The sequence below is a fragment of the Catharus ustulatus genome, chromosome 11 (genome assembly GCF_009819885.2).
Source record: "Catharus ustulatus isolate bCatUst1 chromosome 11, bCatUst1.pri.v2, whole genome shotgun sequence".
NCBI lineage: Eukaryota > Metazoa > Chordata > Aves > Passeriformes > Turdidae > Catharus > Catharus ustulatus.
Genome location: NC_046231.1, coordinates 9,215,868 through 9,235,021, shown reverse-complemented (window position 1 = coordinate 9,235,021; position 19,154 = coordinate 9,215,868). Strand labels below are relative to the sequence as shown.

The 19,154-nt window shown below is 39.3% G+C and overlaps 1 protein-coding gene across 1 annotated transcript in view; it reads right to left on the bottom strand.

The window, feature by feature from the left end:
* Positions 1-19,154, bottom strand: part of ADCY7 (adenylate cyclase 7) — a 58,377-nt gene that overhangs the window by 16,487 nt on the left and 22,736 nt on the right. The window contains 9 exon segments of the mRNA XM_033069458.1: positions 733-865; positions 4,267-4,425; positions 4,599-4,726; positions 7,020-7,131; positions 7,439-7,587; positions 9,763-9,912; positions 10,686-10,847; positions 12,828-13,028; positions 14,299-14,834. Coding sequence (XP_032925349.1) covers positions 733-865; positions 4,267-4,425; positions 4,599-4,726; positions 7,020-7,131; positions 7,439-7,587; positions 9,763-9,912; positions 10,686-10,847; positions 12,828-13,028; positions 14,299-14,469 — 1,365 coding nt within the window. The 5' untranslated portion in view covers positions 14,470-14,834.

Genomic DNA, 19,154 nt, shown 5'->3' with positions numbered 1-19,154 from the left:
ACAAGTACCTTCAAGGGAGCAGAGACCATTTTAAACATTTTTTTATTCTCATTCTGAGAATAAGTGCTGTGGGCAACCGGGTGGGGGGCTGCACCTTTGAAAAATGTAACCAAGGCAAGATTGAGTTCTTGCTAACCAAAAGTGGCTCTATGCTGTTCCTTCCTGTAGAGATATGCTACTTCCTGTAGGAAGGAAAGAAGTTTCTCATCTGCATTCTTTTTTCATTTGAAACATTTTATTCATTACCACAAGCCAATTCAAAATAGCAACACTCCAAAATACTCCAAGCTCTAACAGAGCAATCCACAGCTGCTAAACTTCACACCCTGAAAAGAAGGTGAATCTTTCAGATAGTGAGGAAGATGTCTGATGCTATTTTACAGGGAATATTTTAGCTGAAAGTGGCCACATAGTACAGGTATTCTTTCATTCCTCCATCCTCATCTTTTGACCTGGGTTTTTGATATACTTCACACAAACACAATCAAATATGTGTTTTTACTCTAAGTGGGTCACAAAAGCGGTTTCAGCATAACACTTATTACCTTCAATGTAATAGGCATGTCATAAAAAAGCAGGATGTGCTCTCAAATCCAAGCTAGTGAAGTGACTCACACTGTGCTTTAATTCTGTTCCTGAATGAAAAAGCTGCATGCACCACAGAAATCCATGTACTTATAATGCGCGTATATACTTGAATAAATATAAATATGTTTAAAAACAAATACATACCCTTGGATCGACCACTAAGTAGGTTTTGATATTCATGGATTCAAGGTAAGGATCCCTCAGGTGTCCATTCCCTTCTTCTACTTCATAAGCTTTGCCTAGGTGATTTAATGTTGCTTCAGTGATGTGCACACGGCTGAGAACGGGAGAAAGAACAAGAGACCCAAACACTCACAGAAAGGTCACATTAAGCATTTCATTTACATTTCAATGGCCACTGCTGGCATTTCTGCTTTTCAGACATCCCCTGCTTTGGCAGCCAACTGAAAAATCCTGCCAGTACTCAAAATTATATTTGCAATCTTTTACTACAGTACATCATTCATAGGAAGCACGTTAAAAACCACTTCCCATAATGAGATAGTATTGGTGTAAAATTAAATTGAAATAAGCAGGGAAACAAATGAAACAAGAAGAAATGTGATCAAAGGAGATCTGATGACTCACAAGACAGGTAGGCTCACAGACAGGTTATGAGAGCTACAGGGAAAACTCATGATGAACAAAACACAAGCAACGACTGCTTTGTGCTAGAAATGCACCAGGGTGAGGGGAGACACAAAGTTTGGGAAAAGAAAGCTGGGAAAGGTTTTTTGTTAACTCTGAGGAGAATTCTGAAAGTCTGCTTTTTCTGACTGAAACAATCCGAGGAAAAGGCAACACAGCAACAACAACAACACGTTTCTGAGGAGAGCAGCCAGTATTTTTCTGTACCTAGTCACACTTCCCCTTAAATTTTATTTCACTCAGTATCCCAAATCATGTATGTTCACATAATTTATGAGTAATATCTTGCCATATAATTTCTCAACAAGAGACAAGGGAGTTCATAAAACAGCGTTTCTTAAGTTCTGCTTTCTCATTGTTCACCTTCCCATACCTTTCTCACTTTTCTTTGGCACAGAGGAGTCCTACAATCCATGAGCTCAGGTCTGGGAAAAGGACAATTCCAGAATGGAAACTGGCAGTGCACAGCACTGCTGCCTAACTACAGAGAGCAAGGGAATCACTGTCCCGTCCACCTCTGCTCCTGAAGCTGGACATAGGTTTGCAAGAAGGCAATGTGTCCAAGACCTGAAAACTACTGGCTGTAGCTTCTAAGAAGGAAGAACAAAAACTTCCTCAGTACTTTTCTAGCCAACAGTAAGAGTTTAATTGCAGAGGGTACGTGCTTTTATTTGTTTACTGGAATTGCTACCTTGATTACACACTTTTGCAATTAAGGTGAACCTACAAGTCTGAAATTTTAAAGTTGGCTCTAAAGCATCATTTTCTTCCACAGAGACCAAGGCATTCTGGGTAACATTTGTGCCCTGAGCCTTAAAACACAGTCATGTGCTGCAGCAAGTTTCCTGTGCTTTTCCACTTACTCCAAAAAAGCAGTGCTTTTGTTCACTACCCACCATTTTGCATTTTACCAAGCTTCCTCTTCCCTCTCCCTCAAATCACACACTGCTGTGGGACATTTCCCATCCTACTGCAAACTTCTCTCCAAATTAGATGCCACTGATCTCCCAGCAATTACTAATTGCTTACTGGATTCCAGGATAAGCACACAAGCAAGAGCTGCTCTCATAGGCAAGCTGGAGCATGCACTGCTGCCCTTGCCATGCCAGGACAGAGCACTCAGCTCACTGCACCAGTTTCCTGTGCTGACAGGAGAATAACACAGGCTGAGTTTTCAGGCATTTACACCTTAGAGAGAATTGCTCCTAAGTGCATTTTTAGTTTTGGTTTTATGCTAATCCTTTCTGCCTTAGTAGTGTATTACATTGTTATGAATGTAAGTAATTTTTATAATTACAAGGGAGATGAATAAAGATACTCTGACACTGGAAAGAAAATACTTCTAAAGTTAGAAGTTTTCCTGCATCCTTTCAAAAGTTTTTAGAATTTCTTCGTTTACAGAAACTTAGATATGCTTTCTATTTTAAACAGAACTCTAGCTGTCTCCTAATGACAAAACTGCTTCCAAAGGAACAGGACTAGCTAACATTGGAATGAGGAATCCCCAAAAAATAATTTCCCTGCAGAGCACAGAAAAAATACAAGGTAACATTTGCGTAGTAAATACCCTCCCTTCAACTCTGTCAGGCTCAGTCTTCCACAAGTGGAAGGTGTTTCCTCTGGCCTTCTTTTCTGTTTCCTTTTAAACACAAGATGAGTGAGTACTACACAGCTATAGACAGAAGAAGTAATAAGGATAATGTTTCTGAATCAGCATGACAAGCTCAACCAGCTTAATTCTTTACCAGCTTATCAACTATAAACCTGACAACCATAAGGGAATAAGTGGAGTGTGCAAGATTAGGCAAAGATCCTAAACGTGACTAACAAAGTATGTTTTTGTGCTATATTCAGAGTCATATTGTTTGCTTTACCAACAAAAGAAACTTTACAACTCCGTACTCTTGTTTAATCACTCTGAATCAACACATTAAACCTTTCAGCCTGGCTGGTGGTGTAACTCTTATCCAAGCTCCAAGTAGTTTTCTTTCTGTTTCAGTCACTAATGCAACAAAGTACTTGGAAATTCATAACCCCTTATCACTAGATAAATCACTTTAATTTTTAAGTTACAAGCATATACCTAAAAGCTGTCTGAGGTACAAAAATAATATGAAAAGCTACGATGTCTGGTTAGAATAATTTACTAAACGAAACCAATTTGCACAGACTATTGTGACATAAGAAAAAAAAATCTTGGTCTGATTTGAGAATGAAAAAAGGAAAAGTCTTATAATGGCCTTTTTTAGTACAAACCACCAAAAAAAAAAAAAAAAAAAAGGGTTTCTTAGCTGAATTCTAAACCTTAAATTTAATTAGGACCGAGGAAAAGAGTATACTTTCCTCAACAAGGAAAATGTAAATGTTGGTGTTTTTGAACAACATTTACAAGCATCTTAGAAAGGCTGCAAGAAACCAACCCTTTTATCACTGAGCAGCACATGGCAAGTTATATTCCTGTTCTGCCTCAATCCTGCCATTCAGCACCACTCCCTCCCTTCATTCTGCCCATGGCAAATGCACAACAAACAACAACTCCAGACTCTCCTTGCTGGGATACTTCCCATCAGGATGCATTTTAATTTCTGAGCTGTTTGTGGAGTTTGATTGGTAGAGGTGGTGAATATAGAGCTGATATAAATCAAGTGGGACTGATCAATACATTAGCAGAAATACAGGCTAAAGACAGCTTGCCTTTGTTGACCTAAGGGGCAAATTGTTCTTTAGCTAAACTCACAGATGTAGAATTATCCCTGTGTACAGCATGGATTAACTAGGTCAACATAATGCGTGTGTTTCTCCCATGAAGAGAGAGAAGGGAATGTCAAGAAGCAGTCACCTGCCTATGAATAGAATTTTATAGCTCACTGAAAACACCATCAGAAAATCCTGACATTTTACAGCTCTACTAAGTACACATCTGTCCTGTTTCCGCCATCCATCCCCTGGTGAGGCTGTGTGTCCCGGCAGAGCTGCCCAGCCCTGCTCACCCCGGCCCGGCTCGGCTCAGCCCGGCCCTGCCCCGCTCACCCCGGCACTCCGGCGGACTCCATGCGGTTGGCCAGGGACACATCGTGTGACCACACGTCGTACTGCCACTTCCTCAGGCCGATGACCCCGCACAGCACGTTCCCGGAGTGGATCCCAACCCTCATGTTGATGTCCACGCCCGTGGCTTCTCTCACTTGCCTGCGGAGGCACCAGGGAATTAGAGATTTGTCATTTTCTCTCCTCCTTCTGTCAAAGTTTAGTCTCATCATACACTTGGTGCAAAGACGAGGCAAACTTATGATCAGAACCATGCACTTTTGAATGTTGACAACAGTATCTGTATTTTAAACAGCTTTCTGTGTAATACTTACTTTATTGCTTCACACATGTCCAGCCCCATTTTAACGCAGTTCCTGGCATGAACAGGTAAGGACACAGGCAGGCCTGAGACACAGTAGTAACAGTCTCCCAGGATTTTTATTCTCATGCATTCATTCTCCTGCAAAATTACACCAAACATTTTTAACAGGAAAGAATTAACTGCAAATAGGCTAACAGCTCCAAAGGCTCTGGTTTGAGAAAGTCAGGCTTTGTTCAGTCCTTGTTGAAACAAAGCTTACTTCTTTTTCCCCACCGCTCATAAAAGAGAACAAAAATGACCACTTAAAGCATTCCTGAAATAAAACCATCTTGTTAGTTTCTCACTTTTTTTTTTTTTTTGGAACTGTGTCCAATTGAAAAAGCTATAAATAAAATAAAACTGTCACAGAATTTACCATCTGAAGGATGAAATCGACTTAACTCTGTTTTAATCTTCATCTGAATTATGGGGAGTTTTCCCTCCATTTTTACATAGCCTTATAAGTAACAGTATGAGGTGTCATAAAACCTCCCAGCACTGAGGGAAAACTTAGAAATTCAGATGCCCAAGCTGGTAGTCATGCAGATGCAAAATGGAGTGTTTTTGTTATTTCAAACATGACTGAAGAAGAAGTTGGCACACGCTCCAGTTTGCTACTGCTAATAAAAACCCACAAATACTAAATGGCAGCAAAAAAAAAAAAATTTTCCTAACTATGCTACAGAGGATACTGCTGCCAATGATTGGCAGGAGAGAGCAAAAAGCCTCTGACACTGTCTTTTGTTAACATTTTACTGAAGAATTTTAACTACAAAGGTTACAAGCAAGCCAGGGTTAATTCTGCAAGACTGTGTAGAGTTTGACTGATGAGCAGAGATGGCTTAATTTGGGCCAGCCAATATCTCCAGCTGTTCAATCCTACCTGCTGTTGGAACACAGTTCCTAAACCAACTCCAGAATCAGCCCAAATATGTGGCACTTTCCCAAACTGAGCTGTTCTCGCTCATCAGTTAAAGCCTTTAGGGAACATCCATCATTCTCTACATCTTAATCCATCCCAGTGGCTTCTGAGCAGTGCCCCAAGTGACGAGCTCAGAGGGATCAGCAGGGAAACCCAGCCCTGGATTAGAGCTGCTGCACTTCAGCATCCAGCTCAGTGTCCAGCTTAGCCATCAATTTTTATTAGGTAAATTGGAGCTTGCAACATTTGTACATTATGGAAAAGATGACAGAATACTCTCTGGCAGAACAAAAATAGCACAAAAAGCAGGAACCGCTTCTCACAGCTCAACCACAGAATTGCAAAAGACCTTGACTCACTAAATCCAGACATTGCAATGCAATTTGCAGACAGCAGCAAGAAATTAAAATGCATCACTCAAAAGCTAGAGTTTTTTCTATTTTTTTATCTGCAAAACAGTTACAAAAACCTGACCAAATATGTCTAATCTCAGCTTCGACTTCAGCATTAAAAGAAATTTTGCCATTTGGCAGCTAAGGTGACATGGCTTACTCTGTCTTTATGGCTGCTTTACAACAATACCATTGCAATAGATATAGTATAACTTTCATTTGCCAGTACTTAAACACTTAACAGCAACTGACTTCAGATAAATGCAAAGATTAGCCACCTCATTTAGTCAAAGCATCTTAGGTTTTAATCACTGGTATGTTAAAGAACTTACTCAATTATATTCATAAGGTTTAATTACAGCAATTTCACTCATCTGCTACATTAATAATTTTGTAGTTTTCCAACTTTTTCAGACAAATTTTTAGGATTTCACAAACACAACACACAAACATGTGGGTGATACAGTCACTATAATGTGAGACATAAAAACCTGAGTTTGTGATTATAGCTCCAAAAAATTGACCTCAAGCAGCACCTGGAAGTGGTAACAATTTCTGCCAGGCTGAAGGGTCAGTATTGAGGGTATGTCTTAACAGGGACCATTTTAAACTACTCCCCATTTTTGAACTTTTTTGTAAGTATCCATTAGTAACATGAAGCTTTCTTTAGCTCACTCCTGGGCTAAAGAATTCTTTGCCTGATGCCTCTGAATTCATGAGTTTAAATGTGTATCTGAGAGTTCTCCATTTGTGGAGTCAAACCAACCTTCGAGCTGAACACAGCAAAGCTCCTCAGTGGAGTCTGTACACAGAACCTGCTGCAGCCCTGCTGCAATCACGTACCATCATCAGGCAATTTCCTAAATTATACAGATAAGCCTTCACACCCAAGAACTGGAATAACAGCAGCAACTTGCTACATTTCCCATTTTGTTTTAACATTATTTTGCCAGTTAGCTTTAAAGCAAAAGCAGTCTTGCCTTCCTGACTTCAGGACTAACACCCCGATGCCTCCTGTTGTGCAAAAAGACTTCTTTTTCCAAAGCCCTTTATCCTACAGCACAAACTGTAAACCTACCTTTGCAATCTGATCAAACTTTCCAAAGAGTTCATTCAGCATCACTACAAGTTCCTTAGGAGAGCAGTCACTGGCAAGGCGAGTGAATCCTACAATGTCTGCATAAAGAATGCTAGAAAAGAACAAAAGGAAAAAGCAGGAAAAGTGAAACATGAAGATACATCAATTCCACAGTCAGCATAACTACTGAAATGCGTTTAACAGAAAACACCTCTCTCCTCTTTGGCAAAAAGGGTTCAAGCATCTCCCCTGATTTAAAAGGCAGCACACCAGTTCAACACACATTAGCTGCCCATAACAGGAAAGAAGCTCACTTCAGTCTGAAAGTCGGCCTTTAAATTTTAATTTCACTGGACCACATATACTGATAAGAATCAGAAGTTTATATTAATACAGTTATTTCTAGGGTTTCCACTTACCTAACATTTTGGTGCCTTTTTACATATAGGCTGTGGAAGTTGTTGTCATGCATTTGCCTGTTATCATTAGTCTCCTTCAGTCGCTCAATGATTGCCAGTTTCATTTCCATAGAGATATGAGCAGGCAGGATGGATAAAAGCAAATTTTCCTTAAAAAGGGGAGGGAAGAATAATTATGCAAAATTATTACCACAGTAAGTCTGAAACTGCAGAATTCTACTGACTGCAAGAAGGCATTAAAAAAAAAAAAAAAAAGCCTTTATTCAAAAAGCTCTTGAGTAATGCATGTCAGGTTTTACAGAAGACCTTTTTACATTGCTGTTCTCCAAATTGTTGATTTCACAATTATGTTGCATGTTTTTCCTTTTGTTCCTTGTGATATAGGTGTGACATCCCTTTGTTACCACGAAACACACACACACAAAATGTCAGTATTCAGTACTGCATTTTCTGGATAAATTACATTTTATTTTATCCACTAATGTCAGTATTATGTTGGCATTGTCAGATAGAGCTTCTGTAAAAGCTTATGCTTTCTACCTAACAATCTATTCAGTATTAAAAGTATTTGTAAATTCTCAAACGCTGGAAAAGCAGCAACAGATAGAAAAGTGTCAGTTACATTCTGCTATAGCTAAACTGAAGCAATGCCACTGAAATGAAGTCTTTTGAACTGAAGGAGAAAGAGAGTCCTCCAAACCCACTTCTATTGTTTGACTATTCAGGGCACCGTTTTACGCTGGCTCTCACTCAAAAGCCCATTCTTCAAAGACGACCCTGGGCAGAAGAGGATGGCAAAAAGAGAATACTTTGAGCCAGGATGGAAGAGAAAATGTTGTGTGGAGCAGCTACAAGCAGGAACTTTTTCAGACAACATCAACAACAAGATGAACACATTGTGCAGCCAAGTGAAATGCTAAATGCTGTCCCCGGGGACCAAGTCCTTGTCCCCTTTTTCTGAATGCCCAATGCAGCTATGTGCAGGCAGCAGTGAGCTGCCAGGGTTATTTAACCAGTGCCTGCCCCAGGAAGAAATACCCTGGGATCACAGTGGGACAAGACGGTCCTTGAGCATCGAGTACTCGTTTACACAAGGCATAGGCAGCAGTTTAGATTGACCACAGAAACACCTCCTTTCCCCCAGCTACTGTTTTGGTACTAGGAGAGTCAACCCTGAAAGAACTTAAATCGACAGCCGAATCCCAGGGAATATAACACGGCCACTGGGAGGCTGACACATCACGCAATGAGGAACCCTGAACTGCAGTTCTCACATCTTTTTTACAGAGAAGGGGGTGGCAGAAAGGATACTCAGAATTGCCTAACAAATTGCAACATGGATGAAAAGAAAGCTCTTATAGACTTAAGCACACTTACACTTCAAAAAGCAAACATTTAAAAAATCAATCCCAAAACCAAAATCCTGAACACCCCTGGAAGTGAGCACATTGCCCAGGAAATGAGAGTACACTGCCTGAGTAAGGTGATCTGAGGCTTCCCTGGTGGCTGCGTGGGGAAATTCTGCCAGGGCTTCCATGCAGATTTGTCCTCCCATCTCACAAGATTAGAATCAGAGAACAGATCGCACTTAGCAGTGTGGTATTTTCTTCTTTCCAGTTTGATCAGGTCAGGCACTTTTCAGCCCCTCCTTTTTATCCTCTAACTGGTGAGCAGAGAACATGGTACATATCAGCATGTAGAGCTCTTCTTAACCCTATTTATACCAGGAACAGTGCCCCAGTTTCAGCTTCGCTATCTCTCTACAATCCTTCTTCAGTAAAATATTAATGTTGCTTGATTATTCTTTGAATACCACTGGAGTTTATAGAAATTAAAATTTAATATTTTAATATTTTCTCCTTTTAGCAAAAGAAAAATAGTTTGTGAGACAATAAAATATAAGAACAAATAGTACTTTAGAGTTCAATGCAAAAAAAAAAAAAAAAGGTGACCAAGGGAAGCATAAAAATCACTGTTAAAATTACCTCACAAGTAATTTCAGGTCATTAAGGGTATGTCATCTTAAGTTGCCTTAGGCCAATCCCAGGAACAGTTTATTCTCAGAAAAAAGGAACTAAAATGACTGGCAGTTACTTTCCCGTTACAAATACTGTGATTTTCATGTAGACAAGCCCCAGAAAAGATCTTCCTCCCTTTAACTTCCTTCTTTTGTTGCAAGTGGCACAACTTTTATTTTTGACACTAAGTGCGAATCTCAAAGATTGGATCAAGTCTTTTAACATGGATTAGTCACCAACCTTATGAATTTATACAGACTTGGGAAATGAAAACAAGCAATTCATAACATGAACTAGTTTACTCACTTGTTGCCTCTTTTCAATCTTCAGTTTCATTCGGACCTGAATGCACTTTAAGGTGTATCTGTACAAATCCCACGAACCAACCTGCATTTGGCGCTTGTGAAATGCACCCATGAAGTTGCCACAAAGGAAAATGACAGCATTGGCAAGGAGCTGCACAAGAAGAAAAATATTTACCTACTGCAGGGCAGTCATTGATAGTTCACTAACACACTTATTAGTCCCACAAAAAACAATCAATTCCAGACCATACCTCATTTCCTCTTGCCCCATCCCATAACAAATAACTGTCGCTGTTACCCAGGATGGACCTGGCAGATATAATCTAACTTTCATAGTCACAGGCAGAATAATAAAACAGAAATTCCTATGATATCATTTAACATTTATTTGCAGGAACCAGTGTTAGGCTTGTGGCAAAGCAGTGCACAAACTCCTGCATCAGCACGCCGTGTGGAGTCTGGCACGGAATGAGCTGGGGTGCTCCTTTGAACACACCCTGCTAATGAGTGTTGGGAGCCCTGACCCAGCAAGCAGCACTCCCAGGCCCTGCTGACACCCCGGGGCAGCAGTGGGCCTTTTGATCCACCCTCTGGGCAGCGCTGATGAAGGCAGGTAGACCCGCCCAAAAGAGCACAGATTGGCAAGAGTGACTCTGACTAAGCTAGACATATTTGCAACAACTTAGTTTAAAAATCAATATAACAACCCTGCTTTTTCCACTTAGGTCAGAAAAACAAAATGGACTATAGATTTTTAAAACTGCCATTTTAAAAAAAGCCCAAGGGTTTTGGGGCCCAAGCTCTAAATTCACTGCTTGAAACATCAATGTGGAATTCTGCAATTTTTCTGAATAGAATAGTTATGCCAAAGGAAAGGGTAACTTGACTAGAGTATTTCATTATGCAACCAAGTAATTTCCTTACCTGAAATGGAATGGAATCCGTATTTTCTTGAAAAGTCAGACTTACCACAGTTAAAACAACAATATGGGAGAGAGCAGAAACAACACTAATCATGACAGCACCTCTCATCCCAAAGGGTAGCATGGTATAAACTGTGAAGATTATGAACAGAAAGAATGGCACCTTTGGAAAGATAAAGGAAAAAAAAGAATCACATGTTATTAGGTGAATCCCAAAAATCACTACAGAAATAGGAGCAAAGTAGTAGGATTCTTGCTCAATTTCAGGCTGAACAATTAGATATTGATGTTTCAAAACACAGTTAAAACCATAAGGACAGTGGTAGTTCTAAGAGTTTTGAGGGATTAACAGCTATAGGTTCATAGACAAGATGGGTTAACATGACATATCACCTCTAATTTTTTCACTTATCCTTGCCCTTTATCCTGAACTTAGCCTTTACAGATGGAGAAGCACTTTGGATGCACTTTGTACTCACAGGAACAGTGTGCTGCAAGGCTTGCAATATTGAATAGAATCAGATTTCTCACCTGCTGGAAGATATTTTTCTAATTTTAACATCACCCAGCCACATGTTTGCTTCGTGTTTGATAAAAACCAAAAATCCAACAAATACTTCCTGGTCCTCCCACAAGAGAATAACCTTTATTACCACTAACCATGCATTTAGCCACACAGATTTTATAAAATGCAGAACTAAACTGCTCCAGATCAGTGGGAAGGTGTGTAAAACTTGTAACAATTGTTAGCTTACATATATATGGAAACTAACAACCCTGATCAGAGATTCCCAGCTCAGTTCCATCTCATCACAGCAACTAAATTTGTGCCATTCCAGACAAGACAAGACTTCCTTCGAGGAAGTTTCAGGGTCCAAGTCTTAAATATTTTCCCAGAATAGATAGTTTGACTGGGACAACAATAATCAGACAAACAGGCAAGTAAAAGTCTTCATTCAACAAAAAAAAATTTCCATGTATATCTTACTATTTTAGCTGGAGTAAAAACATTTTCTCAGCCACATTTGCAACCCCCATCACACAACGTTCAGAATGCTGTGTGATAGATTTATAAGCACAAGCAAAGGATGGACAAGTAAAGGCCATACCTGCATTTCAACAATAGCTTTAATTAGTGATAATTCATAACTTGAGGTGAAAGTCTGAAATAAATCTAGCCACTTTTCACAGTAGGGTGTCCTTATGTTTTAGACTTAAAATCAATATGAATGAATTATTGCCACATGATGTCACCATGTTGGCTTGCAGCACTGAAAGTAGCAAAACCAAATCTTGCTTTGCTACATATTTGCATTCATAGTTAAGAACAATACATTTGGGGGGGTTTCCAAGGTAATAGGCACTTTCTTAAGTTAAAAAATACTGAACAGTACTCTAAATGTACAGTTCTGGATCCAGGCCATAATGCAAATCAGATTTTGATCGTTTAGCTGATAATTTATATCTTTCTTTATTCAAATAAAGAAGGGAAGGGGCAGAGTCATTTTTATTTCATTAAAACTCTTCTGCTTGCATTATGAGATCTTAGGAGGAGTTTCCTACAAATTATGATATTTTTGACTTCATGAAATCACCCATCTTCTGATCAGAGATAGCAAGCAAAGAAGTTTAGCCACACCCAGCAATGCCAGGATGTGTCATTAATCCTTATTGTTCACTTCACCTCTCCTACTAACTTAAAAACCTGCTCCCTAAGGCACACCCAGCTCTGGAGTTGTGTATACTTTTCTCGAACACCACTTTGACCCAAATAAATTAACAAAGCAAGTATTTTTAACAAAAAAAATTGCTCATAGATGAATTCACAGTAATTAAGATTTTGTAAAAGTCCTAAATAAAAATCCAATCCAATTACAACTTAAAGATACAATTCCCACATAGGTTGATGCAATTATCCAATTTTTCCACTGAAATGTATTTTCACTATAATATAGGATACCAACTAAAATTTCCTGCAATAAATCAGTAAAGCCAATTTTAAAAGTTAACCTAAACTCTCAGAAGAGTTATTACGCAGTTATAACACACTGAAAGAGCAAAGCACACAAACACATTCATACAAACACATCCACAGCTGACCACCACGTGTGTGTCAGTACCTGAATGAATACAACATACACACCTGTTCCCACAGCTGACAATCACTTCCTTGTTCAAAAAGGGACACGTATCCCACAGTGAGGAAGCAGATCCAAATCATCACTCCAAACAAGGACAGCCACCTCCGAAACAAGGACTCCATGCACAGCAGCAAGTACATGACTGCGAACACGGCCAGGGCAGCGCACACGGCGATGATGAAGGCAAGGTGGGAACGTGCTTCCTGCAAAAGCAAAACAAAGGGTTACAGCTGGCCCCAATGCCTCATTTAGAAAAATGAAAAATGCATCTATACTGCCCTGGAAACAACTTGTTTAAGTTATTTAAGGTTAACTTATTTTAAAGTAGACTAGCTGTGACAGCACAAACACTTTCTGAAATTCCCACATACAGAAATAATATAATAAATACTATTACAGATACTCATTCTACCCAAGTTCCACCATTATTATTTTCCAAACTAGCTCACAAGGCAAACCTCAAACCACTAAGTTCTAATTATACTGCATCTATAATGCAGATATACCCAAAGAGATGAATTTAGAGTTCAAACTTTGCTAAAGAGGAGTGTACAGTGCTCTGAGTTTTACAGAAGATAAATTGTTCAAAATAGTGCTGCTACTTTTTTCCCTTCTGAAGAAGTAAAAGGTAAAAGGGATGCATTTGCAATTGGTAAGATTTGATTTGCTACTAAAGAGAGACTTGAAGACCCTTTATCATGAAGCACAGTGTTTGGAAAGCAGTATTAGAAGGTAATGAAGGATTATAACAGTTACTTTACCACTTATTTTACAACATCATCTTTAAATAAACTCCTCTTCTTACCAGCTGTCAGCTGGGCTTGTACAATAGCAAATTACTTTACAGAAAATCAAATTACACTACATAACAAAAAATCCTTTAAGCTGCATCTTTTCTATAACTATAGGATCACTGCTCTTTGCTAACTAAATATTGATTCCACTGATCACCCATTGTACTGGGAGGTTCCTGTTGTCTTTTTATTAAGAAAAAAAAAGAGAAAAAAAAATAAAGGAAACTAACATCTACAAATCTTTTAAGAAAAAAATCACCTCAGGAATAACCTGATGAAAAAGCAAGTCATCACCATAATATTTTATATTTCTTCGATTACTCTTAAAAATATGAGAAATGCAGGACATTTTAACTTATGTTCTTGTTTCTTCCTTGGCCCTTTTAGTACTTACTATCATAGCTAGCATTCAATACAGATTAGGATTTGTTCCTTATGTATAGAAAGGAAAACAATCCTTATAGTAACTGTCCATGTGCCTGATGACCATCTCCTCTCTTCCCATCCTTTCAAAAACATACACAGAATTACACGCACAGTTACTTGATATCTTTCAGCACTGCAACTTTGATACCATGGGGCTCAAAATAATATATAGTCAAAAATATTTAATGTACTGTCAGAGCGACTCCTTATCATGTCTGAAAACACTGAACACACACAAAAGAAGTTTACTCACAGCAGTAACAAAAAAGATGATAATTAGAGTAGTCCAGAAGAGGATGGCAATGAAGAGCAGCAGCAGCAGGAGGGGATGCTGCTGGCTGGTGTAGCGGTACTTCTCGTAGAGCGGGTCTGATATCCTGCAGTCATCGCTCTCATTGAAGAAGTATTTCCCTTTAGCTGGCATCTTCTCCCAGGCTGGCTGCTATTTCTCTCAGTTCCCAGTGCACACAATGACACAGCTGAAGCCACTGCTTCAAAGAGAAGTTTTGTCGTTTCGCCGCTGCCTCTGTGATCTTCAGGCACACTGAGTAACCCACGTTCTCTGGTTTTACTTCTCATGAGCATTAACTTCAGATTTCCAAGGCAATCGAAAGCAAGAATTAGCCTCCCTAAAACCACAGGCAATTCATCATCAGCTCTAAGCATGAAGCTCCAGATCAACTTGCATTGGTGCAGAAAGACCTTTTTGGCATGAGGTTTTTTTAATTATTACTTTGCAAGCGTCTAACTCTTTTCCATAAGCTTGAATCTCACTTCCTGGGATGAATCCTGCAGAGAGACAGGATCAGTAAATTCATAGTTAATCATACACAATGTTCTCCAAGCAGGAGGGAATAAAAATAGTTGATTCCTTAAACTTTCCTTGAACTTTCTACCTGCATGCTCTGACCAGTGAGCAGAAGCTGTGTGCTGCAGTGGGTGGGAGCCTCGTGCGTGGGCAGTGGTGCCCAGCAGCACTCGCCAAGGACTGCTCTGCTCACCTTGCTCTGGCAACTCAAACATTTTCATAAACAAATCTACCACATGGGGTTTTTTTTCCTTTTGAGCAAATGACACAGCTTCTGTAAGCGTGCTGTGTAACTGAATGCTCACAACTCTTTGGAAGTCATGTGCATCTGTGTGTGTGCGCGTATACAACTTTTAATCACAACACACATAGCATTCTTTCTCAAAACATGCACCTTAAAAATTAAGAAATCCTCTTTTATTCATTTCACATTTTAATTAAAAAATAGAAAAATGAGAAAAGAATACAGCTGTCCAAGCTAAAATTAGTTAAACTTTTTTTTAAAAGATACTTAACATTAAGTTCTGTATATTTCATTCCACTCTAAGTAATACTGTTTCCAAGGCAATACATGTGTTCTGCTAACAATGAACATTAAGGAATAAACTGTATCATTAATTTCTAATGACCAGTGTTTTTCAAATAGGTTCATTAATATAGTTCATTCAATGTCAAGAGCCATAAAAAGGAAGCACAGTGATGTGATGGAGGGAAGCACGAAAAACAGGATTTCATAAATCTTATTAAAACTTGATAACAGGACCACAGCTTCTTTGCCACTTGACTGCCGTCACCATGGTGCCCAAGGTCACTGCTCCAGGGAGAAAGAACCCACTAAAACATACTTTTTTTTTTTCCCCCTCAGAAAAGCCAAATCCCAGCCAGTTACTTTCAAAAACCAAATGCTTAGCTGCACACACACATTCAGACTACTTTCACACTAAAAGCAGGAAAAATTTTCAGAAACCATACTGAGCAATTCTGCCTCTGGTAATAGAGCCAAACACTAACATACTATCCAATTATTAATGAGCAAGCAGGCAAAACCAGCTTTATCAACAGTGAGACTAGACCAAAAAAAAAAAAAAGTTTACTTTTGCAAAATGAGAAACTAGAATTTGTTTCCCAGAATATATCACAAAGATGGATTAATCAAAAAAAAAGACCATATTGCATCACTCTTATCCAGTAACACTCAGAATAAACTGACATACATATTAACATATTAATATGCATATATGTGTAATAAGGAAATAAAATTGAATCCTTGCCATTTATATTTAATGGTATACCTAAATGTCTCACCTGTACTGGTATTACTGAGCTTTTCATCATAATTCAAGTCCTTCCACTTTTCACTTTAAAAAATTATTTTGGTACTCCTATCATTTGCACATGCATAATAATGCTCTTGAAGTGTGAATCTCAGAAACCACTGACACTCAAAGGAGAGATGAAGAAGAAATTGAAACATTTGCATCATGTTTTACTGGGTTTTCCAAGTCAAAGGTAACTCCACAATTATTTCGCTTGGGCACAAACCAGTTTTTTCCTGAAGAAGATACTCTCAGAAGGTGTGCACAGGGGCAAGTATTTCAATCTGAATTTGTCTTTCAGTAACAAAGACAACACACTCCAGACTGGGAAGGTTTGGCCTCTGATTCATCAGAGAGGCAGAAAGCTCATGAAACAGCCTGAGGAATTCCTTTATCATGGGGCTGGGGGTGCAGGAGCTCACTCTGCCTGATGTGAACGACTGTGTGAAAAGATGACAGGCTTGCTGTCCCAATTCCTTCTGAAGTGTATTTCAGAACAAAAACAATTAAGATCTTCTTTAATATACTTGCAGAAATATGATTTTGATGGTCATTTTTATGATATAGGGGTATTTTGAGAGGGACTTTTATTTTTCCAATTAGCAGAATCAATTTTCAAAAAATAACTATTAATTGCTAAGCAGCAATGCACTCACAATTATGTGGAACAAATTATCCTGTCTTGGGCTACTTAATATTAAAATCCAGGAAGAATTATTTCACAGTTTGCTTTCTGTAACTTCTCCTGACTATGTCAATGAAAGAACAGTACCAAGGACAATTCTACAAGATTATACTCTGTGGTTGTGGTTCAGTTATATGATGCTCCAAAAATGAAATATGGGTGCAGTGTCAGCTTGGAACTATCTCTGAATATTATTGAAGAGTTTTACAGGACATCAAATTGAAGAGACATGTCTTTGCAATAGTCTAACCCATTTTAATAAAAAAGAGATTGCTATCTCATTGATTTGCTTCTTCCTGGTTGATCTTCATAGATAACCACTGCAAGTAATTATGAATGGCCCCTGGGTCATACAATTTTCTTCTCAAAACTCTACTAGGTAAAGAAACTCCCCAGCAGTGCTTTACTGATTTACCAAGAATCCATAATGCACTGCATAAATGCTATTTCAAGATGAATAATTCAACTCCGAATTAGTTTCAATTTGCATCCCTTGTCCCACTCCCACTACCACCTCCGTTTTTAAGTCCCCACTTTTTATGTCTTTCCTCTTTTGAATTTTTTACCACAATGATCTGGAAACACAGAAGGTAGATTTGAGAGAGAGAAAAAGATTCTGTCATGGATGGTATCACACACTAGAAAAAGGATCAACTCAACATGCTCCTGTCTATATGTTTAAGGATCCTGTGAGCACTGTGCACCACAGCATCACTTTTACTTTTTTTGGTCATTTTTTCTTGAAGATTTGTTGTTATGATACACCAAGAGAGGTGTAACCCTGAAACAGCAAAAGGCCACAAAAACCAAAGAACACTCCCAGAAGCACCAGAGGCAAACACACGAAGCCAAATGGGGACTGGATCTGGACTGTTGCCATAAAGCCATGGAGTTCTGATCAGTAGCTTATCAAGAAAAAGCCTCATTTCTTTAGAAGCCTTCATTGTGTTTGGACGAAAAAGAGAAGGAACTGTCACCCAGAAAAGGACATATGAGAAACAACCCTGGCAGTGTGAGTTAGAAACTGCACTGAGAAGCTACAGGAACAGCCACCAAACACACTAATATGATTTTGTCAAATCAGTGTGAGCTTCATAGCCATTTGCAAGCCAATTAACATGAAGAATTTTTGCCCAATGAACATGTAAGAACACTGGACACATGATCGGTATAAAAAGAACCTTCCAGAACATGAATCAAAACACCTATTACCTTCCAAATCTATTGTGCTTCAAGCCAGGATGTGCTCAGATTCAGCACCAGAACCTCTTCCAGGTAAGTACTCAGCCAGACCTGACAAAAGAACAGCGACCTTGCACCTGCAAGCAAAAAAAGACAACATGTCTATCTCCCACAAAGCTGGGACACGTTGTTCTATGCTTTCCTTCCCATAGATGAGAATTTTCAAACACTATTAAAACTCTCCTACTGACACATCAATAGAATTTTGTCACAAAAAAACATGAAAGCAAATATTTCATTAGTCTACTAGGCTTGGACTGAAGCTCTTTTGTTCTCCCAAGCTAGTTAAAACTGTCCACCATGCTTTGTGTCAATCCACCAGGTTTTCCTAAGACCTGGCCTGGACTCAACAGCTGCAGAATAGCTATGGCCCGTACAGAGCCTGCAGACACCAAGTGTTTTAAAGAAACCAGACCAAGGTGTTGATGCACGGGGTCATTTCAGCCTCTTTCTCCCCAGAAGCTGTCTGCATGGAGCAGTGTGAGGGTAGATGGAGAGGGATAAACGGGGGAGCAGCCAAGACATGCAGAGAGCAGAGCACAAAGTCACTCATGGCAGGGAGCTCTCTGGAGCTCTGGCACTAAGAGCAGTCTCCCCCCAGCAATGCACACAACAGAAAGAATGATGTGCTACCTGATACTGAAGTCAGAGTGGTAACAAGAAAACAGCTCTTGGGATGGCTTCCCTCACTCTGCATCTGCAGAGCATGAGAGTTTCCAGGTGCTAGCTCACTCACAGGCAGGGGAGTGGGCCTGGCAAACCTGCACCCTCCTGCCCACCCTCTCACTCACAAACCAGGATGGACAGCCAGCCAGTGATCACATCCTATTCCCCTTCTTTTGGGAAAATTACTCACAGCAGCTCCTGACCAAGTTAAAGCTTTCCAAACTGAATCCAAGTGTGTCGTGGTCCTGTTCTTAATTTCAAAGCTCCTGATATATTCACAAGCGAACACAGCCACAGTAACCACCTGGATAATTTATAAAGTAATTTTTCTCTTAGTTATTCATTTGCCAAGAACTCAAGACTTGATCACTCAGAGCTGCCTGGTTACCAAA